Here is a 26,626-nt window from a genome sequence, read left to right on the forward strand (position 1 = left end):
TGATCAACCTGGTGGCCCTTCTACCTGAATAAACTCTCCAGAATCTCAGAAGCTGTGCTACAGCCTAGTCAGCACCACCATTTCAGCATCACTTGTTTTACTTGCTCATCAAATCTGCTCTGCCAAACCAAAACACAGTTTAAAGGGAGAACTATAGAAACTAATTAAAATCAAAAAACCATCAAATCTAAAGGCCAGAGTGAAATGACTCATGGTAACTTGACTCCCTTGTGACATAACTTATACCTCCTGATTTTTTCACATGCACCATTTCCTTGGCACAGATACTACTCTGAACCCTGATCAGCTATTCAAGCACAGCTGGGGAGTTATGGTGGGTGGAAAGAGATGTGCCATAAAAGCAAATCAAAAACTAAATTAAATACTTTCTTAAGCTTTCCTCATAAGCAAAACGCTGCTACACAAAACTACTTCTGAAACTTTGAAAACCTAAGCTGAGGTTTACACACATTTATCACCTACAGTATATGTGCAGCATATACTCAAGAAGCTTATGCTTTTGGTTAGGTTTCAAAGAAAGACAAATCAGATTAGCAGCAGTCCCTAGCTAAGTACCCACAATTAGAGATGACTGAAATGACTTTTTGTTTTTAAAATCTCGTTTTCCTGCTCATTTTATTTATTTGCTAGCCCAGTTGCTTAGAGAGAGTAATTCAGATTTGGGGAAAAACCCCAACCATAGCCACCACCTTAACCCAAGGGGCCAGGAGGTGCTTCCCAGAGCTGGTCCTGCAGAGCCTGCCAAAGCAGCACACTGCCAGGCTGCACCAGCCAGCCCAAGTGCAAGTGCTCTGCTCTCACCAACCCTGCAGGATTGCTCAAGAGGTGCTGAAGGCACCAGGTGAGCCCACGGCTGCCCTGGCACCTACAGCCCACCCTCACCGCAGAGAGTGGGACAAGGGTGAGCTCCCCAGAGCTCCCAGCTCCTCAGAAGGGCTCCCCACTCTCCAGCTTCCCTCAGATGTGCACCTTCTCACAAAGACTTGTGACAAAAAGAGTGTGGATCACTGGCAGCATGTGGCAGATCACATGCAGGTTTTAAATACAGCATACACATGGTCAAGAGTGATCAGATGCAACTATTTCTGCTTACACGTGCTGGCAGATTTGCTATACAGTTGTTTTAGTTAACTGGTAAATACTGAAGGTGTTGGAGTGCATTAAAATGATGGGCTCTTCATTCAAACCAAGTATGACTTTAAACTGATTTATTATTTATCCTCCATCTTTTAATAAATTAAAAAACTTAGATTATGCATCTTCTGAAAATAGACCTGCATATTGTATACATGACAAAACCACATGCAAAGCTACCAAAAAAGCTATCTATAGCTTAGTCAACATGTTTTAAGTAGCCACTGGAGATTCAACAGAAAAGTAAATTTGCAAAGCAATAGCAGCAGACCTGCAGGGGGAACAGGCACTGCTGAGGTCTCAGTGCCCATGCACTTTCAGGGGAGAGGAGGTGACTTCAAACCAACTCTAACCTGATCCCATGAACTGAGCAACCCTCAGTGGTGGGAACTTCCCAAGTGCCCTCCTGGAGGGCAAATTTCAGACCATTTTCATCCAAAAGGAAACCAGGTCATGGACTCCAGGACTGCTCTGAGATTTGAACCAAAGCACAGTGCACAAGGATAAATGAGATTTGCTCCAGAGCCTCATTCCTGGGTCAAAAATAAAATGCAAATGCAGAAAGCACCCACCATCTGTTATGGTCATTTGCTTGACTATAGATTTCCCTTTGCTCTCTACACTGAAAATATTTGAGCTTATACATTCCTCTGGTACAATTTTCACTGTCAATTTTGCCTGCAGTTCAAAAGAATTGCAAGAATTCTGTTCAGCTTCACAGCTCTCAGTTTTCAGCTTTGTCTGCTGACTCCAGCTCCCATGAGTTCAGCCCAGCTGGGGAGCACAGAGGGCCACCTTCTCGTTATCCCCTCTCTCATTAAAGGGTTGGCTTATTTGCACACTTGTTCACGATTCCTTCCTCTTTGGAGTGCAGTACTGGATGCAGCTACTGCAAGCCAATTGATTTTAGGAACATATCCTCTTTAAATATGAAATTTTCTCTGTAGGTAGGCTGAAATGTTACATGCATTAAATGTACCAGACCAACATTTTTTAAGCTGAGTAAAAATAGTACCTCAATGGTGATTTGCAATCAATCACCCTGCTTGACCAAAGTTAAACAGGGTACCAGGGGGTCAGAAGGGGCTCTTCACCTACCATTTTGTCAATAAGCTTACCAACAGTAGGGCAGTACTTTTCTTCATGGGTAACTGTCTTTCAGGTCATTAGATAAATACTTTCACAGATCTCTTTCAAGAAGAATGGCAGCATAAACAATAATATTTAATAAAATGCTGTTTTAAAATGTATCTCAAAGTCTGTCAAACCTTGACTTAGCTACTATATTCAATAATAACCTGTACTCCTCACCACAACACGTGTTCCGTTGCAGACTCAAAAAAAGAATCCCAGAATCACAGGATGAATTAGGCTGAAAAAGACCTGTGAGATGACAGAGTTCAACCTAGGAACATCACCTTGCAAACCAGACCATGGCACTGAGTGCCATGTCCAGTCTGTCCTTAAACACCTCCAGGGATGGTGACTCCACCACTCCCAACACCTAACAAATCTTTCCATGCAGAAATTCCTCGTGATGTCCAACTTGAACCTCCACTGGCACAGCCTGCGGCTCTGACCTCTCATCCCGGTTACCTGGGAGAAGAGGCCAACCCTCCCCTGGCTACAGCCTCCTTTCAGGTGGTTGTGGAGAGCAGCAAGGTCTCCCCTGAGCCTCCTTTTCTCCAGGCTGAGCACCCCCAGCCCCCTCAATCACTCCTCATATGACTCACTCTCGAGAGCCTTTATCAGCCTCAGTGCCCTTCCCTGAAGGAACATGTGAGTGTCAAATTTTCACATGCTCATGCCTGGATACAAAGTCCTGGTAAATGAGCATTCAAACATCCTGATGAAAACTGAGCTGCATTTTGTACAAAAAGTTGTGTTGCAACTACACTGTTCCTAATGTTAAAAAAAATAAATTAAATTATACATAGGTAATCAGATACTCAGCAGTGTGACTAACTCAAAATGTCCAGCTCTCCAGCTCTTTTGACAAATTTGACAGCTGTTCTGGCATACATTTTTCCTGCCCTTTTCATCCCTTCTTTCTTCCCCATTTTCACTCTAACAGATGCTTTTATTCTGTTCGGGGGTTTCTTTTTGTTTTTTTTTTGTTTCTCCTCCTCTCTTCAGTGGCAGCACCGGGGGGAGGGAGGGAGGGAGGAAGCGTAGGGTGCTAATGCACAAAGCAGTGCTTGTTAAAAACTGGACATATCCAGGCAATTCGCCAGCTTTAATTCCAAAGCCCCTGCTTGTGATTCGAGGCTAAAGCGGAATATAGCATTGTTCTATCTGTCTGTAGGACACCGCGTCTTCTGTGGAAGAGGAGTTCAAAACAAAAGCACAAAAAACAGCTTGACACTCCCCCCAGCCTCCAAACACACACTTCATTCCAGAAAATACCATAATCATTGGCCTTCAGAGTTGTTAGAAATAAATCAAGCAGGAAAAAAAAAAAAAGGGATTATCTCACAAACATGATGAAAAAACATTATTCAAGTTCACAGTGGACATGGTAAAAGCCAAAAAGAGTAAAATTCTGCTGCTTTTATTAGATCTGCTACATTCAACCTTTGGATTTGGACCTTTTTGCAGTGAAAACTGTTGATGAAGAAGAGATATCAGAATCTGGCCTGAAAATACCATGATGACCTGTGTCCTTGAGAAATGCAAAGTATTGACACAGCTTCCCAAATTCTTTTAAACCAGACTGTGAATTCCATATTAAATTCATGAGGAATTCTTCCATAATGCTAAGAAGAGGCTACTAAGGTGAGAAACTGCTCATACATGTAAATCAGTGGCTCTAAAGTCAAGATTGAGATTAGTTTATGAAATGAGGGAGGGAGAAAGACAAGGAGAAATTAGACTTAAAACTGTAATGAGTAATAGTAACACACACTTTCCCTCTCATAATTTGCCATGTAGCCCAATTTGTCCCAACAGATGTTAAACCATAACTCAATTTAACAGTGGAAAGTAGTACTAAATTGTGAAATGGGCACAACATGAGTTTAAATTCCAGATGATTTATGCCACATTGCATTACTAGCATTACGTATCCAAAATAAAATGCATATACTGACATCTATGGCAGTAATAATGCATTGAACTACATACAGAAGTTGTGTGAAGAGATAAATCAAGATTTAACTGACAGGGTCCCAAGCACAAATTTTAACTCACTTCCCGTTTAGCCAATTTTTTTTCTTTATTAACCTCATGTGCAAGGAGTGCTTCTTTTCCCATGACTTTCCACTTTTCCATGTGCAGCCTTTCCCATCCCTAAGTGTAATCCCCCTGCTCACAGCCGCTCCCTCTCCTCTCTAACCCAGGTCACCCAGTCACTGGTGGAGCAGGGAGCAGGGCCCCACACATGTATCTCCTCCTGCTCCAGCTGCGGGCTCTCTCCCTTCCTTTGGATGGCCACTGACAGAGCACACCAACTTTACCAGCAGAGCACAAGGGAAAACTCAACCTTTAAAGATGGGTAAACAAAGAGGAAGGGACTGCATGTCTCAAGACCAGGAAGGAGTACAAGAGTTTCTCCATTCAAGAGTAGCCAAGCATAGGAACTCTAGGAAATGCAGCTACTCTTTTCAAAACCCTAAACCCTGTCTGCCACCTCTTCTCAGTCATGTAGCAGAGGATGAGATCTTTCTGTTGTCTGGATGACCGTGGAACTCAGCCTTCCCTTGTGAACACAGAAACCAATTACAGGCTGGTTGGCAGCTGGGACATGCTTCATATTTATGAAGTTACAGAGGTGGAAGAACACCAAGAGAGCTTCAAGTCAAAATTCCAAACTGGAAGTGGACTTCTCCATGTTTTTTTCTTGCTTAGTTTTTGGAGGCTGTTTTGTCATTTTGTCTATCTTCTCTAAAATGATAAAAAACTGTAAGTCTTTCATATTTAGACAAGCACACATAGAAAGAGAGGACACTGCCATGAGAATGCTGGAAGGAAACCAAACTGCAGGAAAAATCTGCCATTGGTTTCTTAAAGGCAAGGCAATGCCTCTTTTTCAGCTACAGCTCATTTTGCCTTCCACTTCATGGTTGCAACAGAAGAAACCAAAGGGATGTGATTTATGAGCCTTTTCAGACATCACTCTTTTGGAGAGTGCAAACACACACACTAGCTGATAATGCTAAGAACAAGTATGAATAAAATCTGCAACTCTGAGTCACGTGTTTCCACAGAGAAACTTCTTCAGCATCACCCTCCATTTAGGCACTGAAGCATTTTGAAGACAGTAATTGCCCATAAAGCACCTTGAATATGTAAACGAATGAGAAGTGGGCTAAAGAATTCAACTCACTTGCTCAAAGTCATAAACCCAAGAAACAGGTACAGCTATGACTTCAAATTCATGTAAATCACTTGAGTCTGGCAGCTACAGCACATTGCTTTAATGAACAGCTTAGCATTTTGCTAAGTCAATATGCTTGTTCTTATAAAGAAAAGCTCTTGGGAAGATTCTCAAGAACATTTTAATCAGACAACACTTTCTGTACTCAAAAACATAATCCTCTCTCAACAATGTTAATGTATAAAACTGACACTAAAAAGCAAGAGTGACTGAAAGGGCTTTACAATAACCCTACAAATTATTCAACTGCCATGTAAGACTTGTGTTTCTCAATGTTCAATACATGTAAGATACTCCAAAATCCCTCTCACTGCCCTTTAGGACATCCTGCTCTTGACAATTTCAGCTACAAGGAAAACTTGCGTATTGTCTTCTGAGTCTAGTGAAGTTACACAATTCTATTTAATGTCCCATTTAATGAAGGCTAAGCATCATGACCCCACCTTGCAGCTCATGTGTTGCAAATTCTAACCAACCTGGCTGTTAAGAAATCAAGCTGTTTGGAAAGCCAAAAGTTAAGAGAGCTGTTGCACATGAAGTGTTCATTTAGAGAGGTCAGAAGTTCTGCATCCTCAAGCATTTTCTTAAATACCCCATTTTGTAACAAGGCACTTATGTCCCAACCTGCCACACAAAATAACTTAGTCGTTCTTCAGTTAAGTCTACTGGACTCTTAAACTAACTTGTGTAACTTTGATAAGATGGTGCATGCTAAAATAGTATTTGTTGTTGCCACAGCACAGGTAGCTCAAAGATTAGACAGCACCTTCACACATTGCTGGGCCAACGTTTTATGCAGAGGAAAAACCCAGCAGACTGGGCCATCATTGATAAACAAACCCATAAACAGTCTCTGCTTTTAAATAGTTAACACTCAAGGCTTCTGTTCTACAGGGGCACACTCACATGTTTAATTGTTGTATGTATATAGGTGTGCAAGGTATGACAGGTAAATGATGCAGCAGACACAGAATGCCACAGTTACAAAAGCACAAGGTGACATCTCTCAGCTATTTTTCTTCTATAACCACGTAGATGACAGGTATGCAACAGAAGAATGTATTTCTGACCATTCAGACACTTAGAGAAAAGAGATCATTAATAAAACTGAAGCAAGTTGCTTACTGTTGTCTTCTCAAAGGATACATTTCTGGCAATACAAAGGTATCACAAATTTTTTTCTTTCAAAGAAACTGAACAGTCACTACAAAGCAACACTGCTGCATTTATAGCACCACTTTATTTTAAAAAGGCTCAGTTTCTGCCACCTAGCTGCTACATGTAGGTTTAAGTATGGTTGTATCTAAAGGAGTTTCAGCATTTCAGAGATGAAAGTTTACTCACAATATAATGCAATTTTGAAATAGTGTATTACAGCATTAATTGATACCATTAGATGCCCATACAAGGGGAGTTATCTATAGAAGAATTATTACCCAGGAAGGTTGCCGTAAAAGTAATTCCTAGCACTTCATTACTGAAAAATTAACTCACATCCTGGGGTGTTTCTGCGTTTTTACAAAAGACTGAAAGACGCGACTCAGAAAAGCCTGCTCTGCTGCAGTCCTTGTAATCTGTAATCAATACAGCACTTCCCAACACATACGTGACTGTCAGAAACCCTGGTTTTTATTAATGTATTTTGCAACTATGAAACAGCAAAACATTTGCAATTATACTACAATATCCACCACAGACCAAGTTTTTTCTTATTACAATTGGCTACTAGATAGAAACCAGTGGTAAAAACGGAGTTGGAAAAACAAAGTGTTGCGTGGTTCTGGAAAAAAAAAAAGAATTCCAAGTCAAAGTTTGTAGGCACACTGTCCCATTCCTAGCCTGAAACATCTGTTAGGGGCCAGTAATCATGCTTTCACAAATAATTTCTCTGCATAAGCTTAATAATTGCACTTTACTTCATTTCCATGGTGGTGATCTTCAATCACATCTCCAAGATGGTGCTCATAGCATAAATCATGTTTCATAGATTTCATTATAATCAGAAGTTGTTTCCTGGATTATCACATACCAATGCATATTTCTGTAATTACTTACCTGAAAAATGAAGCTAAGGAAGTCTTTCATTTGGTCTTTAATGCAATGTTTCTGCCAAATAAAAATTATTCCAAATCATGCTTTATACACTGTTCCAAACTATTTTTTTTCTGCCTCTAAGTCCAACATAGAATATAACTTTTTCTGTGCATTAAAGCAAGCAAGCATTTGCAATAGCAATAAACCACTACTGCAAAGTCCCAAATCAGCTAAATCCTGCCTGCTGTGCACGAGTGTTTTCCAACATGTCTTTTAACAGGAGCATGCACACAGAGACCCTGAGCAAGCAGACTCCCTGTATGTTCTCCTGCCAGTACACCAAGCATTGCCTCTCAGGCTCGCAAGGCTGCTTGTTGGTGCATCAGAGGAGACCTGTCTGTCACTGCACTGCTGAACTGGGATGAATTTTCATACTAATCAGGATGTGACACTAACAGATTGTACCCTGAAACACAGCTCTCCTCTGAGAATCAGTTACTTAAATAAATGTGCATTTGGTTCTGTGTTCTAGCATATTTGGGTTTTTGGTTTTTTGGGGTTTTATCAATATGCATTCTATACTTTCACTTGCACCCATTATCCCTCTGCAACTTGCCAAATAATGGGAAAGGAGAGGCCAACACTGAGCATTATGAGAAGACAACTAGTCCAGGCTTTCCAGAGAGGAGTTATCCACTTCAATCTTTATTATCTTTAAAACTATTTGGCTTTGGACTTTTCAGAGGCAAGCCATCCATTGCCACAATATTTTGTAGAAAACCACCCCCTATAAATAATTACTGCTTTTATTTTTCAAGCTCTTCACCCAAAACAAGGCAAAAGCAGGTTAACTCTCCTGTTCTTTACAATAGTAAAGCAACAGCAGTCTACAGCTTCCTCATGAAGGAAAGCACGGGGCAAGCTGTGATAGTACCCAAGGGAATAGCATGAAGTTGTGTCAGGGAAAGTTTAGACAGGATACTAGAAAAACGTTCTTCACCCAGAGGGTGGTTGGGCACTGGAACAGGCTCCCCAGGGAAGTGGTCACAGCTCCAAGCCTGAGAGAGTTCAAGAAATGATTGGACACCACTGTCACCCACATGGTGTGACTCTTGGGGCTGTCTTGTGAAGGGCCAGGAGCGGAACTTCAATCACCCTCGAGTCCCTTCAAAGCAGATCCTCGTATTTCACTTCATGAAAGCGTGAATTCCTTCAGAACTTTAAAAAAGAAAGTTACCAGTTTTTGCTCTTCTGTTCCTTTGCAGCAGCCACCAGTAAGTATCCAGTAAATCACGATTCTTAGCTTAAAATACAGAACAGACTCAGCCTGCTTTGGGTGATGAATTCAATAAACTCCCATTAATTGGAAGAAGTTCAGCTGAACTTAAAAACTTCAAATCAAAAATGCCTGCACTATATGTTCACTGAGGCTTTTTAACCGCAATGAACTTTTAAAAAGTTAATTTGGCCTCCATGGAGCCTTTTGTCAAAAAAGGTCTGTACCAAAGCAAATTGAACCTTATCAGGGTAGCCCAATTAACACATAGTCTGTGGTGGAGAATACATAAACCCTCTAGACAAGAGAGGCCAAAGCCTCTGTCATTCCTACCATCACATTAATTACATTTACTGGAGACTGAACAGGTGGCAGCAGAGAGATTTGACAAAACAATTCCTTAGTGTGAAGCAGCCTAACACCTATGGAAGCTGAACAGGGCGAAAAGAAATCTATGCAATTATTTCACAGCACTGCAAATTAATTGCACTTCCAATTTTCATGACACAGTTTTATTGGAATTTTGCAATTGTTGTAACAATGCAGCACAAAACCTGAAAGGAAATTCTCCTTTTCCTTCTAAATTGGGGTTTGAGGACTGCACACAGATTTTCATTGACAGCTGCTAATCCCAGACTCCAAAGCCAGAGTGGTGAAAAGATGCTCCAACAGCAGCTATAGGCAGCTTCTCCTCCTCATTGGGGTACCTCCCTGACTGCTTTAGCAAAGGACAGATGTTGTGCATGACCCAATTGAACACCCTTTTTTTTGTTATGGCTTTGGGGAAGGAAGAGAATGTTGCACGCAAAATTCAGCGTTGATTAGAAAGCACTAACATTTGGCTGAGCAAACCCCAATTCAGCCCCCTGGGCCTGTCTGACCCACTAACCACTGCTTCCTAACTGCTCTGTTATGGCAAAGTTTGCCTGAAAAATGCAGAGCTTGCAGAGCAAAAGAATATGACCCTTACATCAGTCTTGAAACACTTCCTTAATGGCATACTATGAAAATCCCCATTCCCACACTCTCAAATTTATTGGTATTAAACTACACATTTGTAACAAAGATGTAACAACTGATGGAGCCTCTTTAATGACCCAACAGGGAATGCACTGAAGTATCAGACAAACATGTAACATCACTCAAACAACGAAAATAAATAGCAAGACCTTGTCTGACTAGGCGGAAGAGATGGGGGAAGAAACCCATTTCAGAGTATTTTCAGAATTTAAAATGTACTGTCCCTGTGGTATACCACAGTACTTCTCCTCCAGACAGCAAACAGGTACCACCTACCAAAAGAAGAGATCCCTGTTTTGTTTCCACAACTTCCTTTCAGATATCCTTCCTTAAAACACAGGTTTTTCATAGGCTCTGGAGGCTCAGTGTTTGCCTAGGCTTTGTGCTTTCCTATAGATCTGCAACAGTAATCCCTGTACAAAGGAGAAGAGCATGAAAAGCAGGGGGAGGTAGAGTGGAACACATTGAGCCTTTTTCCCCCAAAGCAACAGCAAAGGTACCAGAGTCTCATAAGAAGAAACATGCTAGCTACACTTGAATTGCCTCTTGCAATACCATCAGCAACTTTATCAAGATCAGGTGCCCGGCTCAAGTCCCAGTTCTGAAGCATACATGAAAGCCTTCATTTTCTACTACCAAATTAAAAAAAAATAAAAAATCCATTCATCACCATGGAAGAAGGAAAATTTGAAGTAAGTACCAGCCACTAAATGCTCAGAAAACAAACAGCAAACAAAAGCCTCCAAAATAATAGCAAGTCTTGTGATTTTTTTTTTTTCAGCATTCAAGGACTACAACAGACAATGGCTGGATAGGAGCAGGATCCAAGAGCAAAGATTTTGCAGTGTTAAAGAACTAGTCATCTGCAGCTCTCTGAAGGACACTGATCCTTGCACAGAAAGCAAGGAGATATCAAAGAGATGCTCTCTAGAGAACATGGGACATCTTACACAGCTGGTGGGGGTTCATGGTATCTTACAAAACTGTGATTCTTCAAAAAGGGAGAAGGGACTGCCATGTTTAGGTACTATCAGTGGTTAATGATTTTGTAGGAGCACAGAAGATTATGTTTAGTGACCTCTAATTTCTCATGTTTTCTAAAGATAAATTAGAACTTCAAAGGAAGAATCGGGGAAAATCAGAGCCAAAACCACAGCCTCTCTGTACAAGTCACACATTTGCTTTCCTTTCCAATTGTTCCCAAGCTGAAGGAATGCCCAATACAAGCCTTCAAACTAAGGACCAATTCCATTTCACTGCAGAGACAATTCTTTCAGAGGGAAAAAAAGGGCACCATAACGCAATGTGCATGTTAAACATTTTTTTCCAAAAAAAAATTTCAGTTTTTTGAGAGAAAGACCTTTCTAATTCAAATATCCTGCTTGTTTGGATCAAAAAATAATCCTACTGGTTTTTGTTTTTCTGCCAACATCAACTTTTTAAACACTGTAAAAACAAACAAATGGTGAAAAAATAAGAATATTCATTGCATCACCAGAGATCAGTCATGGAGGACCTTACCACTGCATGGCACAGCAGAACAAGGCAGGAGCATCAGGGCATCCAGGCACTACACCAGAGAAGAATTTGGGAAAACATTTCAGCAGCTCCCAATGGCTCCTGTCTGAAAAATGCCTTGGAAAACAAGTAGCATAGCTATGAAATAAGAGACCTTGAAAATGGCACTCTGTAGCTGTGACCTGATGGAAAGACAACCAGATGCAAAATGCTCCTTTTCAAAAAGGCCTTACTGCATTTTTTAATGAAAACTCCTGCTCACCTATTACCCAGCCAACAAAGAGGGCTTGAAGAGACATTAAAATGGTGTCATCTTCATATGAAGAAGAAATAGGCACATCATCTAGCTCATGGGAAAAAAAATCACAAGCAAGGGACTTTGAGCCTTCAAATGGATGAAGCTTGCATGGTTTGAGATTAAAACTCTGTTGCACTCTTGCTTTCCTTGAATTTCCCACACACAGATATAAAAGACAATGCCCTTAAAGCTCAGAGGACTTGGATTTAATGCAGTAAACTCCAATTATGTTAACTAATTTAAACACCCATGAGAAGAACAGCTTTCAGGTCAGTTATGCAGACAAAGTTATCTTCTCACTCTCCATTTTCTACTCCCATAGTGCTGGCTTTCTGCAGATGGGACAGCACGAGACCCTGTCACCCACCCTGTGCCCTGACAGAGTCCCAGAAAGGGACTTTCTTGTCTTTGTGTTAGCCAAGCCTTGGTCTCCTCCTCCTCCTTTAGATGAGATGAGGGGTCTCATATAAACAGATACACCCCAGTCACTGAGCTGATGGAATGGCAGGAAATGAACGATGTGCAAGAAAAGGGAAAGATTTAGCAAAGCCAAATACTGCAAGACTTAATAATCATGCCCTAATTCAAACCAGGCTCCTCTAAAGCAGGTCAGGTTAATTTTAATTACTACACAGTTTTTTTTTTCTTGGCATGAGCCAAAGAGGTTCACATCAGAAGCACAGGAACCACTTGGGAGGCAGGAAGCTGCTGCACTTATCCTGTGAGTACCATGACCCCAATCAATTAGCATGCAGTGCTGCACATTTCCTTAAATCATCTCCAGTGCATACATTCCTGCTCTCACATGCAGGCTCACCATAGCTATGAGGGAAACAAAAGATGGTGCTGATGCTTGCTGGCAACTGCTGCCCTGCCTCTTCCACGTGTCTGCTGGGGCTAACATTTGGGAAGGTATTCTTGAGCAAACTCCTACCAGGCAAATGCAGGTAAGTCCACACACAGCTTCATGAAAAGAGGCTGAAGATTTGGCATTCCCAAGCAAAACTGGAAATGAAAAAGTCTGCATGTGTGATTGAGTTAATGGCCAGTTTAGGATTATGTGAACAGAGGTTAAATTTGGGTTACTACATAACCCTGAGAGGAGAGAAGCTACACAGCTGGGCAGAACACTGCCAGATTTCCACACTCTGCAACTTGTGCCATAGCACATTCAAGGGTACTCCCATTACCCTCTGATTACACCTACTCCACAGGGCCTGATGTGTGTCAGCAGCCTCCACACAATCAAGGAGGACCCTCTTACACAATGTTACTGTTACACCTGAAAAGTGTATTTTCCTTTGTACCTCATTAATAAAACAAACAAATAAAAGAACAAACAACAAAAAGACACCAGGAGAAAAAAGAAAGCTTGTCTTCCTTCACACCAGCCCAGAAAGGCCATATGAGGACCCTCCTCAAAAGCCACTGCAGAAAGCATCACAGATGTCCAAGCCACAGCCTACACTTTGTCCTGCAGCCACAAAATCTCCTGATCATTCTGGTCTCCCACAGAAGGGACGCTGACAGTGACTACACAGCTAAGAAGGGCTGGAACCCCGATCTCCTCCTCTCAAGCTTCATGTTTTGTGTCATTTAGAGAAACACAGTGCTTAAGAGAAACACAGCTGCCTTGGCAGGTCACACTCAAGAAGAAAGGCAGTTTCTGAGTAAGCGCAAAAGCTCCTTAAAGTCATGATGACCTAGGGGGAGGATTTTAAATTAATTGCCAGTATCTGCTAGCAGGAAGTACAGGCACAGTACATCCCAAGTGCTGTGGAAGGCCTGAGATGCAGCCCTGTCACCAGGGTGCCCTCCCCAGCTGTCCCCTTCAGGACAAAGCAGGGCACACAACAGCTGCCAAGCCTGATGGCTTCAAGTGTCACAGTTCCATCTGTGTCTGCCACAGAAGAGCACAGGTCACTGCTACAAGCCCACTCGTGATGCGGAAGTCACCTGAGTGCACAAAATGTTTCTGGCTGTACTGAATGTCTCTGGGACCACAAGCAACAGCTCAGGATAAATTAAATTCTGGGATACTGCTGTGATGTCGGTGATTTAGGCTGACGCAAGGAAATAGCGTTAAAATGGCAAATAAAGGCAGCTTAACAAGGCCAAGTGTAAGGTCCTGCACCTGAGTCAGGGCAATCTCAACCATGCACACAGGCCAGGTGATGAGTGGACTGGAAGCAGCTCTGCCAAGAATGACCTGAGCTGTTGGTGGATGAAAAAGTGACTTTGAACCAGCAGTGTGCACTTGCACTGCAGCCCAGAAAGCCAGCTGTACTCTGTGCTGACTCAAAAGCAGGCTGGCCAGCAGGTTGAGGGAGGCAAGTCGGCCCCTCTGCTCAGGCAGTGTGATACCCCAGGTGGAGCACTGCACCCAGCTCTGGGCTGCAGTGCCCTCAACACAGGATGGACATCGACCCTTTGGAGCAGGTCCAGAGGAGGTTACAGAGATGATCAGAGGGCTGCAGATCCTATGGAGACAGGCTGAGAGTGATAGTGGAACCCTGGAAAAAGTTAAAGATAGAATCTAAAATGTTAGGCTTTGTGCTTTCCCAGATCAACTGCACCTGCGTAAGCAGTATGATAAATTATATAATTGTTAGATGTGATGATTGTTTAGTAATTAAATGTAATTATTATATAACCATAAGAAGAATAGTGAGAAACTATGTTGGAAATTCAGAGAGGGGCTAAATTTATGTATACAATAGAACAATATAAGTTTAATAATTAACATGAAAGTTATGTAACGATAGAGTATAAAACATGATCATTTCGGATGTATGGTCGGAGTCAGATTTGGGTTGAATATACCCCGATTCCCAGAGCTCTTAATAAAAAGCACCGCATATAATCGCTCCGTGATTATGTGTTTTTGAACGCTAACAAGAGAGCTGGGGCTGTTCAGCTTGGAGAAGAGAAGGTCTGGGGAGATCTTGTAGCACCTTCCAGTACCTGAAGGGAGCCTACAGAAAAGATATGGAGGGACCCTTTACCAAGGAGTGTAGAGACAGGCAAGGGTAATGGTTAAACTGAAAAGAGGGCAGATTTAGATTAGATACTAGGATGAAATTCTTTACTGTGTGGGTGGTGAGACCAGGTCTTCCAAGGAAGTTGTGGATACTCCATCCCTGGAAGTGTTCAATGCCAGGCTGGATGGAGCTCTGGTCTAGTGGAAGATGTCCCTGCTCACGGCAGGGGAATTGGAACTGGATAATCGTTAAGGCACCTTCCAATCCAAACCATCCTACAATTCCATTATTTTTCTCCTATGTTTAAACTTGGATAGGGAGAATAAATCCCTCTCCATAGAGATCTAAGAACCACATGCAAATGCAAAGCTCAAATGTCGGAGCAATGAAGCATATGTAACAAAAAGCATGACATATTTTCTGAGTAAGGCAATAGAAAACACTTTATTTACAAGGTACAGCAGCCAACATAAGGGATGTTTCACACATGCAGAAGAAGACAGACTACTGACCATGTGGGAAGTGGGCACAGCAGTCACGCTCACCAACACATATGGAAGGAAAAAGGCATGCTTCCCTCCTACTAATCTCACCAGTCTCTTCCCTAAAAAACAAGAGTTTTAAGGACCAAGTATTTTTAAAAGGAATACACTAGACGAGAACTTAAACAAGCATGATGGGATTTTCTGAATTTATAAACCTGCCTTATACAATGGGAAAGATGAAGGAGTGCTTTGGGAACTCACATTTTGGCCGGAGAACTGCTTTTCCCCTTCTGTGTCATCTTATGAAGTCCACTGTCCTGGTTTAGGAAGGGCACTCCCCAGTACAGCACTCCCGCTAGAAAGAAAACAAGCCTCCCTCCTCCTCCCCCACTCTGGTGGGAAACAAAAGGAAGAGATTATGGGTTGAGATAAGAACAAATTACTAGAAAGAGCAACAAGATAAGAAAAGGAACAGTACCAGTAACAACACTAATAAAAGAAGTGTATAAAGAGAAGGTGAATTACAGGCAAAAATGCTCACCAAGTGAAAAACAGTGGCAGACACCCTCCTCATGTCAAATTTCCCCACCCCAAAAGCCATGCCCATGTTCTTCCCGTGAGCTGTGAGCTGGAGTCCCTTCCTTCCATCCCTGGCAATGATATGGGTGGTATAGAACAGCAACCCAGATGTACCCACACATCTCCAGGCTCTGCCCCCTCATGGCTACTGCAAAGAAAATACCAAAGAAAGACCAGAAAATACTGGACAAAACCAGGACATCCCCATCAGTCTCTTCTCAGGAGTCCTGCACAGAGAGCCCTGTCAGCAGGCCAGAGAACAACTAATGAACAAGGATGCTACACTTCCAAGTAACTGGTGGGGTTTCTTTGGGTTCTTCTCAACAGAAACTCGGGTTTTGTTTCCATTCTCATCCCTCAGCTAAACCCTAACAACTCTGGCAAATAAGGAACATTTCCAATTCTCTAACCACTTTGAACATAGTTCTTTCTAAAAGGGTAGGTAATCTTCAGAAAGTAGATAGCTGTTCTACAGCCATCACACTGACCAATTTTGCAGGTATCTCTACAGCCAAAAAAATACCAGTGCTATCTAAGATCAACTAATCAAACATGAAACAAAGCATTTTTATCAACTAAATGCATTTTTGTAAGGAGGACAAGTAACTAGTGCTGACTGTAACCACCCTGGCATTTTCCTGAACCTTTTTTTTTTGCATGTTCTTATAGGAACGGAAGACTCAGTGTGCAGTAATTAACACAGTTATATGTCAGGTTTTAACAGCAGCTGGGACATTTCCATTAGCCTTGGCAGCAACACTTAATATTCCACATGTACCATGCCTTTTTGTTACTGTGGAAATAGAAATCTAAGACTCAAACCTCTCCCCCAGTAAGGCACTTAATTTTGCTTTAAGAAAGCTCTTGACTTTTTGTTTATTTTAAAGCTGTTTCTTTTAAAGTCTCTCCTGTTTTCTGTTTCTCAGAGAGGTACACCACTTACTTGGAAGCACACGCCAGTCACAGCTGTGCTCACCTACCATGTGTGAAAACCAGCAAGCGCTTCTGGATGTCGCTTCATGGAAAGTCTTCAGTGGAGGATCAAATGCCAACAGGAATGAGGGGCTTAGGGAACTATCTACCCACACACATCCCTGCCCACAAACCTAAAACAGCCTGGAGGGAGGGAAGGAAGGAACAAGGTTTGACCATGATATCCAGCACTTCCTCTCTGCGAGGATAATGGAAAGAGCCTAACCTGGACAAGCTGGAAATCTGATGGTTATGGGAAAACATTCAGCAGATTCTATAATGACAGCCATAGGAAACATCAAAAAATCCACAAATAAAGTTTTACAGGAAAATAAAATCATTTTAATGAAATCTGCAGACTGTTTAAGGATGAAACTAATTGAGTCTTGAGTCGTGCTGCTGCCTCATTTGTGTTTTGTTTCAGTTCCACCCACTCCTCAAATACCTACCTTCAGTCTGCCACAGCTACTTTAAATCAACGTTTTCAAGAGGTTTTTTTACTCCTTCCTTATTCTGGTTTTTTTTTTTTTTTTTTTTTTTTTTTTGTTTGGTTTTTTTTCTTTTCTGAGGTTTCTACTGAGGAATAAGAGGAATTTAGTATGTGGTAGATTACAGCAATTTCTCAAGCTTGGTGTTGCAAGCATATCAGTGGCAAATAACAAGATAACATGAAAAATGTCCAAGAATTTCAGGAGAAGGTTTAAGATTAAGCATTTATTGTATGCTTCTCCTAGTAAAGCGTGAGGAGAAAAACAGGTATTTTCAAACTGTTTAAAAATAATTTAAAGGGAGAGACAAAAAATTGCAGGCTCAACCCAGCAAATATTACTTTACTGGATATTTTTTATTCCACATATTTTTTCTTAAAGTCTCCAGGCATAATCTGAATTGGGGGATTTTCATCAGACAACTACCAAGCATGAGAAATCACCACTTCAATTTCAGCACAGGATGGGGGAAATGTCTATGAAGTGAAGGTACACATTGCATAAGGGAAATAATTACTAACTCAGGCTACATCAGCCACACATAGCAAAGCCCCCTCTGCACTGCATTCCTTGCATTGGCTTATGCAAAACTTTGGCTCAGTGTAACTGTTATCAGCTTTAGTACCTAATAACTTCTCTGGCTGGAGAGCAGGCAGAAACAGACCATTGTATGGACTGGATTCTGTTACATCCCTTGACATGGCATGACAAATATCTCCGAGATTTCAAGGCTTTTGTACCTGTGCCCGTCACAGAGCACGAGCAGATGTTGCATTAAGTGTTCTTGTTTTCACACCTTGCAAGTTCCGGGTTCTTGACAGATGTGCTGGAGCAGATCCCTGTGCTTGCACCAAAAGAACTCCAAAATACTCCCACTAGACATCCCTATTTCCTCATGACTAGTTTTTTTTTTAAATGCATGCCTAAACAGCTCAAGAAAAGCATTTAATTTCCCACAAGGGAAGTTCCATGTGGCAGACTTATTTTCAGCTGTGTGCTTAACAAATACAAAAACTCATTTTACGCTTTTGTTTGGGACATTTATGTCAACACAGTTTTGGTAACAAAAGCATAAGTTTAGACACAAGTAGCAATCACTTAAAACCTTGCAAAAGTTATTCCTTCAAAAAAAAAATCAAGGAAAAAAAAGCTACAAATATAGGATACAGAAAACATAGAGAACAAGAAAATGAAAACTACTTTAGTAAAGAATTTACAAAAAAGCATTGAAGATCCAGCCAGTGTTCTGCACTAGTTCAGACTTGCATGGTGTTTGTTGGCATGGTGTGTGCCAAGGACTCCATTCCAGAAAATCCTTACAGAATTTTGCAGAACCTTGAACTTAAGACTTCTTTTTAAGATTTCTTAAGTTGATGAAAGCACTGCCTTATGCTATGAAACATTTGTGCCCAGTCAGAAAACACATATCAAGTCACAGAATTAAAAAAGCATGTGAAATCTCTCTTGAAGTGATAGCTAAGACCCAACAGCAGCCAAGTGGGCTCCCAAAGGGTGTCAAAGGGTGTCAGCAGGTGACTGCAGGCAAGCAGTGCTCACCTGCACCCAGCAGCTCCCCTGATACACACTCAGCATTAGGATGACAAGCCTCAATGAATCTGTTAGCATGTAAGCTGGCAAAAACACAGACTAAAGGGTAAAGCCAGACACTGGGGAGTGCCAGTCAGCTGTGCCTTGCAGGCAGCCTGGGGCAGACAGATTCCTCCCCAGTTACCCAGCAGGGCTGGCTCCACTGCCCCAGCTCAGCAAAACAACCAATAAACCCAAGGGTGTGTTTCCAATACTGAGATAACCAGCACACTACTCAAAACATAAACCTCCTCTGGCTGAACTCCCATCATTTACTCTGGGTTTGGATCTCCTGAGCAGCTGCATTGTAACACAAGGTGTCCTGTTTATCCACAAACCAGCACCTACCTGCAAGGCAAGCCAGCTGCTTCCTTACTCCTGCAAAACTTTTGCCCTGTTTGCTTTCAGTGCAATCCAGCTCTGATTTATGTATGGTTTACACCAGGGCAATTCTTGTATTTCCACTGGCATTGAAGGAGTGTATTCAAAGACAAGGGCTTTAGGCTGCAATATGCAACGATTGCTCTATGCACTTAACAGACATTAAAAAAAAACCCAAACAAAATTATGAAGGTTGTATCTTACATTGGATACTCCAAATCTATTCATGAAATCCAGTCTTGCTCATGACCCAAGTCCCAGCTAGCTCTGAACCACAGTCCTTTTCAACATCTCCCCACAGGAAAAAAAAAATTCTAAAAAATCCCAAATATTAAAGTACATTTCTGAAAGTTCTTCTCTGTACATATAATTCTAGGCTACAATTTCCAAGTGTGACATACACACAACTATCAAAGCATAACACAAATATGCCCAAAAGTGATGCAGAGAAAGGCACTGAGGTTTGTATCTATTGATAGCTCTGTGGCTGGCACATCCTTCTGTTAATGAAACATAAGCTCCATTCACATTTTGAAATTTGCTGCTCATCAAAGAGCTCCAAAACCAGGGAGAACAAAAGATGTTGAATTCTCACAGCTCTTTGTGTTGCTTGTAAATGTTTCCCAAGCCACAACTCCCCATGCAAGCTTTTGAGCCTAAAACCCAAGAGACAAATAATTATGGAGAGGAAGACTGCCAAAGCACCAAGACAGAGCAGCAATAGAAAGCAACAAACAGCTGAGAATTAAGTGGTAGGTACACAGGACGCTACCTACTTGTTACACTGAATGGTGACATCTCCACTGACGCCCACTGTCCCTACGGGGGGGGGGGGGGGAGTGACAGGATTTGGTGACAGGATTTGGACTGGCACAGCTGTCCCTGCACCAGAGCTATCTCAAATTCACACCTGCCTGCAGAATAAATGATAGAAAAGGATCAGGAGATGTGGATTCCTCTCTGGGTACTGTCAAGCCAAGTTTGCTTCCTTTGGGCCACAGGCTACATTGCACATGACCTGGAAGAAGCCAACTTATGAGATGGATGCGATGGGCTCTGTTTTGCCCTTTGACCACTGTGAGTATTGGTCCAGTAATCCTCCCTGCACAGGATTCTGCACCTCTACAGAGAGAAGCTGCAGGCTCAGCTGGGACCCATCACCTGAATACAACCACCTTTGATGCTCCACACAGAAACTAAACTACCTTTCCTTACATTTGCTCACACCAGTGCAAACCCAGAGGCACTTGTACACAAATGGATTTTAAGGAACCAGCCAGAAGAACAGAAAAGAATCTTGGTTTCTATCAAACCAATGCAGCCACAAGCGTGCTTAAGCAAACCCTGGAAAATGACCTCCCAAATGTCTCACCACACACCTCACTGGTACCCCAGCGAGATGCCACGTGCTCCATCACCTTCCACAACATGAACACTGTGGGGCCACCAAGAGATGGAATTTTTCCCGGGTGGGCTCGAGGAAGGCAGCTCCCATGGCTCCGTGCAAGCACTCAGTGGGAATGGCACAAGGAGCTGCACACAGGGGCAAGGTGCTGTGGGGCAGCCACTCGTGGGGACCAGCTGTGTGCATGTCTGGGGAAAGCAAAGGGCACACACAGCTGGGGTGACCGTGGGGGAGGTCGAACAAGAGAAATCCATCAGTGGGAAGAGCAGCCATTGTGGGGAACAAGGTAACGCAGCAATGCACAGCAGCTCCCTCAGCAAATGCTCTGCTTCGGGGGAATGTCACTGGATACAATGCTCTCCCACTTCTGAAAAGACAACAACACATTTCTAACCAAAAACTATCAGTGGAAATACAATAAGAGGAGTTATTTTGCATCTGCCTTCAACAACTGTGCACCTCAGAGAAAAGAAAATCCTTGCTAATGAAAACGTGCACCACTCAGATAACGTGATACTGCAGTATGAGGAATAAAAAGAGATACCAGGAAGAGGGCTTCACTGGGTTTGGTTTCAAGGGTTTTTTCACCTTATCTTGAAGTGGACAGTGGACTTATTTTTTTGGAGTAAGGACTTTAAATATTACTAAATATTGTTCAGAGAAGTTGTGGATGCCCAATCCCTGGATGCTCCTTCCATGGAAGTGTTCAAGATCAGGCTAGGCAGGGCTTTGAGCAAGTGAAAAGATGTCCCTGCACATAGCAGAGGGGTTGGATTAATTTGATCTTTAAAGCTCAAACCAAAATATGCTATGATTAGAAGACACCTGGAGACTTCAACTGGTTTTACAAATTCCATAAACACTCTGAAAAAGACAGACAATCAGGCACTGACAGTTCAGACCTCCCAGGGATGCAATTTATCATTCGGTATGTTTTTCTGAAATGTAACAATTCAAGATCTATCAGACACAGAATTAACACACAGGATGAAGGATATCCTGTATTACAGAACCATGCACTTAAACAGAGAGGATGAGGAAGAACCTGTAAATATAGTGAAAACACAGATTGTTTAGGATACACAACATTTTCTCCTCCATCCCTCCTCAGACAAAAAGGATTACAGTAAGAAGGCAAATTAAGTACCTTTTAACAGCACAAACATGTGCTGTGGAGATAGAGGAAGGGCAGCAGTACAAAATTTTGTACTTCACAGGTTTTATGAGAAGACAAATTGAACACTAGTTTCTTTTCTTTTAATAAGAATAAGGTTAAATATGTTTAAGAGGTGTATGATTTAAGAAAATATGGACTACACCACTTGGCAATTGAAATCCAGCCACCCTTAATGACCAAAGCTAATCAGATTTTACTATTAATGTTAGACACTAAAGATTTCAGTTCCTAACTGAATGAAATGTATAGCTGAATAGAAAGAAAGTAGACTGAGTCTCTTTCAGGACTTGCCCCCAGCTGTTTATAAGAAGAAAGCCTGGTTCAGGGAATATTTGAACCTACCTCAGACACATTTAGTGTAAAAGCAAGGACCATTTCCCCGGGTGGCAACAGCCCCTAAGCTGGAACTCCTGAAGATAATGCCTACAAGAAAGGGATGGTCTGCTCTGGGATGCAGGGAGGAACTGCAGGGACACAGAGCAAGTACTGCTGATGGAGCTGGATGGGCTGGAGAAGGTGTGAAGGACAGGAGATGGTCCCAGTGTGACACCTCTGGGAATTCCCAGGCCTTTAGGTGCCACAAGGCAGCAGTTCCTGCAAGGGGACTTCAAAGAAACAGGACTAGAACCCACATAAAGACAGGCAAAACTTCATCCTCTGTCTGCAGTGTTCTCCTCAATATTTCTTTTCCAAAAACCAACCAACCCAAATATAATATATATACCCACACTGCTCCAGCCACTTTTTTTTTCTTTTAAGTAAAAAGCAACAACTTAGAGAATACAAAGAAGAAAAAGCGTAAAATTACGAAAACACACAGTTCCCAAGAAATGATGTTGTATCATGCTTTTCAAACTTTTAGGAACCAAAACTTTCCGCATTTTTTTGTTCATTTTGTAAAATAACAGCCCCCCTTCTCCACTTTCTAAGTGAAACACTATGTTTTAGAGAGTGTGTGCCACAATGTAGGATGCCCATGGGTGGGAATTCTCACAGGAGATGCACAAAGCAATGCACTGGTCATTCCTGAGGACCCTCCATCCAGCCAGTGCTGGCAATAGGGAGCCCAAGTTTCAGAAGTGCTGAGGGAGCCAAAAGCCCAAAGAACAATAATGGCTGCAGAGAGCACTCAGCCTCCAAAAAGGAAAACAAAAAACCAGCCTGGGTAAGCCAGTCCCACACAAAAGTTTTGTGTGAGCAAGGACAACTCAAACTGCCTTAATGAGAGGCAGTCCAACCCATCCCTGCCATCAGGCCAGGACGCTCAGCAACAGCGCTGGGGCTCCACACGAGGCCTGGTGAGACAATCACATCAGCCTCCGTCCACCTAATGCCAAGGCAACAGTTATGCAATGACAGAAACAAAACGTTGTATTCATGGGGGACTGGATCACCAGCTGACAAAGGCTTCTTTTTGTGACTTCGTTTTGAAGTACTTCATATGAAATTTCTGCTCCAAGTCCCCTCTCCTGACTGACCAAACCGCCATTAACTCAGGCACAGCTTGGTCATCCAACAATGCTCCTAAGCAAAGAAGTCGGCAGACCTTGGGATTTTGTGTTGCTATTATCATCATTATGAGCAAAATGTTCAAGAAAAGTTTTCTTGTCTTCACTCCCCTTTTCCCAACTGCTACATTCAGGACAACACCTTCTATATGGACATAAATTATATACTTCACACACTGTTGCAGTCTCACAATGTGCAAGATTAACTTTAGTGGGTTTTTAAGATTATTACGACTGAAATAAAGATGGGCTTCTTCTTAAGATGAATCACTCACGAAGATTTAAAACAGTGTTTTGATTTCAAACTGCTAATAGCTTAATTCACTGAAGGAAAACCAATTTCATACACTTAGCAGCAAAGGCATTTAAGAACAATTTTACATGGAAATCAATACTCTTCCCTTAATAAGGCAGTAAAAACATTCCTTTGTTTCTATCCTTCTTCCCTCCCTATTCCAAGATTTATTGGACATCAGCCCATGCCAGTAAAAGTGTAAGTTAGGAAGAAGATAGTAAGATGTAGACAAGAGGAGAGGCTGTCCACTTTGCAGTTTCATTTAATATCAAAAGTTCACACAGGAAAACAATAGTCTAAAAAATGAGTATCAGAATATGGACACAAAAAATAAAGTTTTTCATGCTGCTAATACAGCTGGTTGGTTTGTTTCAACCATCAGAGCTGCTGAGGCTACAGGAATCAGTACTTTACTGTGTACTAAAAGGGGTGTAGAAAACTTCTAAAAAGCTTAGTAAAAAGACATTAATGCTAGAGGAGTCTGATCTTCACTAAGCTAGGGAACAAACCAGTTAATAAGCATTTAGAAATTAGGGAATTAGGTGATGCGAATTAATTTAACAAAGTAGCAGCCATAGGAATTCCGTCAGCTTCCTTTAGCTTTGGCTGAGTAATTAATTTTTTTCTTCTTAATTAAAACCAGAGAGAGCGCCAGCATCAGTATGTGCATATTAACACTCGGGCACGCACTGATAGCTCTGTTTTAGCAGTTGCAACCTCTCAGCAATAATATGCCAGTGGCAAACCAGACCAAAGACAGCTGTATTTTTTTATCTTTCCTTTCTCCAAACCTCCTAACTTTCACTACTGCTTAATTAATTTGGATGTATTGTTGGTTGAAAGAGAGCTCGCGGGAAGCAGCCCATATACTGAAGAGCCACGCTGAAAGGATGGGAGTGCTGAAGGTGAGCGCTGGCTGCCCACGGACCCATGTGCACTACGGATCTCTCCCTCCCTAGGGCTCCATTTCTGCTCCTGTTAACACACTCACGCACGTTCCCTCCCCGTAAGTTTGGGAACAAAAGTTGCCACTTTCCACCCAGCGCAGCCGAGGGAACAGCGCAGCACGTTGTCCCAATGGCCCGCAGGATTCCCCAGCGCTCACACCTAACAACTGCATCACGCCCGGCACACGGGAGCGCTCAGCACTGCCCCTCCACTCTCCCGCCTGTGGCCCGAGGCCATTCCCCCTCCTGACCAAACTTCACGGCCCCGCAAAAGCTGACCCGCACCTCTGGGGACGGTGTCCGGCGAAGAGGGGCTGCGCCCCCCGCTCCGCCCTATGCCGAGGGGACACCGAGCCAGCCCCTAGCGCCGGGCGGCGGCACCGAGACCCGCGGAGAGCCCCGGGCACGCTCCGGCCGCCCCTGCCCCCAGAGCGCGCCCCTTCCTCGGCTTCTCAGGGATGGACCACGGGATGCAGGAGCTCCGGCCGGCTGCGTACAACCGCCTCCGAAACTACAGATCCCGCATTCTGCATTGTTATCATCATCATCACCCACATCAATGATTTACTTTCAGAGGAAGGGAGCGCTCTGCAGCTGGCGAGCAAGGTCCCGTTGTTCCGCCGGACAGGGTGTCCCTGCGCCCGTCCCCGCTCCCGCTCCCTGCACGGAGTTCCTGCGGCAGCGGCGCCGAGCGAGGCGGGCGGAGGGGCGGCCGCTCCCCCTCCCCGCGCCGCCGGGGCGCTCAACAGGCGGCTCCGCTGCCGCTGCCCCCGCCGGGGCTGCCCCGCACCTGCCCCGCGCCCACCCTCCCGCAGCCGCGGCTGCCCTGCGGGCCGGGGCGCGGGCTCTGCCGCAGCCGCGCTCGCTTACCCATGGCAGGCTCGCGTGGAACGGGCGGTGCGGGGGGCGCAGGGCAGGGGCTCGCTGTGCCGGGCCGGGCCGGGCTGTGCCGTGCCGGGCTGTGCTGGGCTGTGCCGGGTGAGCGGGCAGGCGGAGGGCAGCGGCCGCAGCTCTCGCAGTGGCGGGCTCGGCTGGGCTCGCCTGCGGCGGGAGCGGCGGGAGCGAGGGGCGGGAGGGGCTGAGGGGCGGGAGGGGCGGGGCGGCCCCGCCTACGCCGCTCCAGGGGCCCGGCCCGGCCCGGCCGAGCGGGGCAGCGGGCACAGCGCCCCCCCGCGGCCGCCGCCCCGCCCGGGGGTCGGGCTCGGTTCCGCCCGTCCCCGTCCTCCTCCTGCGTGACATTCCCGTCCTCCTCGAGTGTGACATCCCCGTCCTCCTCCAGTGTGACATCCCCCCTCCTCGGTGGCTGCCAGAGACGAGCCGCCGCGCCGCGGGCAGGCAGGACCCCTGACCCTCTCGCCTGGGAAACCTTGGGAACCTGAGCTGCGGGCACCCTTGACCTTCAGAGGCACCTGCCCCCTATTGTTCCTCTGTGACAATGGCAAGGGCGCTGTGTGCTCAAACACAACATCATTTCAGTCATTACTGTCCGTACCCGTGCTCAGCAATGTGATCCTTATCTTCACAGCCCCTTCGGAAGCGCCTCATGCCGCTCCCAGCGTCACGCAGCACTGCGGGAGCTCCACCTGAGCGCGTTCCAGCCACACCGCCGGGACGGTGCGCGCAGGGACTCTGCCACTCCTTAGGCACGGCGAGGAATGTGTCTTGGCTTTGGGAAAATTCGGTGAATGGGACCCTGGAAGTAACAGACCAGGTAGTTCCGGGGCATATGGGTGGCCTCTCCCTTAGGAGATTACCTGTAGCCCCTTACCCATATCTAGAGATGCTGGAGGTAAAATAACAGTGAGGATCACGCAGGAGTGATCCTTCACACACACTGAAGACACGTATGGAAAAGAGTGCCAAAGTCAGCTTTTTCAGTTTAGTTGTTTTCCTGAATTGGATTTTTACCATTAGAGCAATTTGATTGCTTCAGTTGCAAAGGTCCGTGCTTTAGACAGAATAAGTGCATCTACAGTGACTAATATCAATCAGATTGTGCTGATTTACATTAACTGGGTACTTGGCATGCATTTCCTTTGTCTTTGCCACAATAATAATACACTGATCTTCTGTTATTTATGCGCAGTGTAAGGAAATATTTCATTTCCTCCTATGATCATTAACACATCAATCTATTCAATTATG

The 26,626-nt window shown here is 43.8% G+C and overlaps 1 protein-coding gene across 2 annotated transcripts in view; it reads right to left on the reverse strand.

Moving 5' to 3' along the window:
* Nucleotides 1–25,535, reverse strand: part of GPM6B (glycoprotein M6B) — a 106,553-nt gene extending 81,018 nt beyond the window's left edge. The window contains exon 1 of one of the 2 annotated variants that reach the window (XM_054271476.1): nucleotides 25,352–25,535. In XM_054271476.1, the coding sequence (XP_054127451.1) occupies nucleotides 25,352–25,355 (4 nt within the window). In that variant the 5' untranslated portion in view covers nucleotides 25,356–25,535. Of the gene's footprint in view, nucleotides 1–25,049; nucleotides 25,120–25,351 lie in introns of those variants that run through there. The other variant, XM_054271473.1, reaches the window with a different exon arrangement.
* Nucleotides 25,536–26,626: the final 1,091 nt, after the last annotated feature.

Source organism: Melozone crissalis, unplaced genomic scaffold (assembly GCF_028551555.1).
Source record: "Melozone crissalis strain CALT ecotype California unplaced genomic scaffold, PUWL_Pcris_2 ptg000013l_1, whole genome shotgun sequence".
Classification (NCBI taxonomy): domain Eukaryota; kingdom Metazoa; phylum Chordata; class Aves; order Passeriformes; family Passerellidae; genus Melozone; species Melozone crissalis.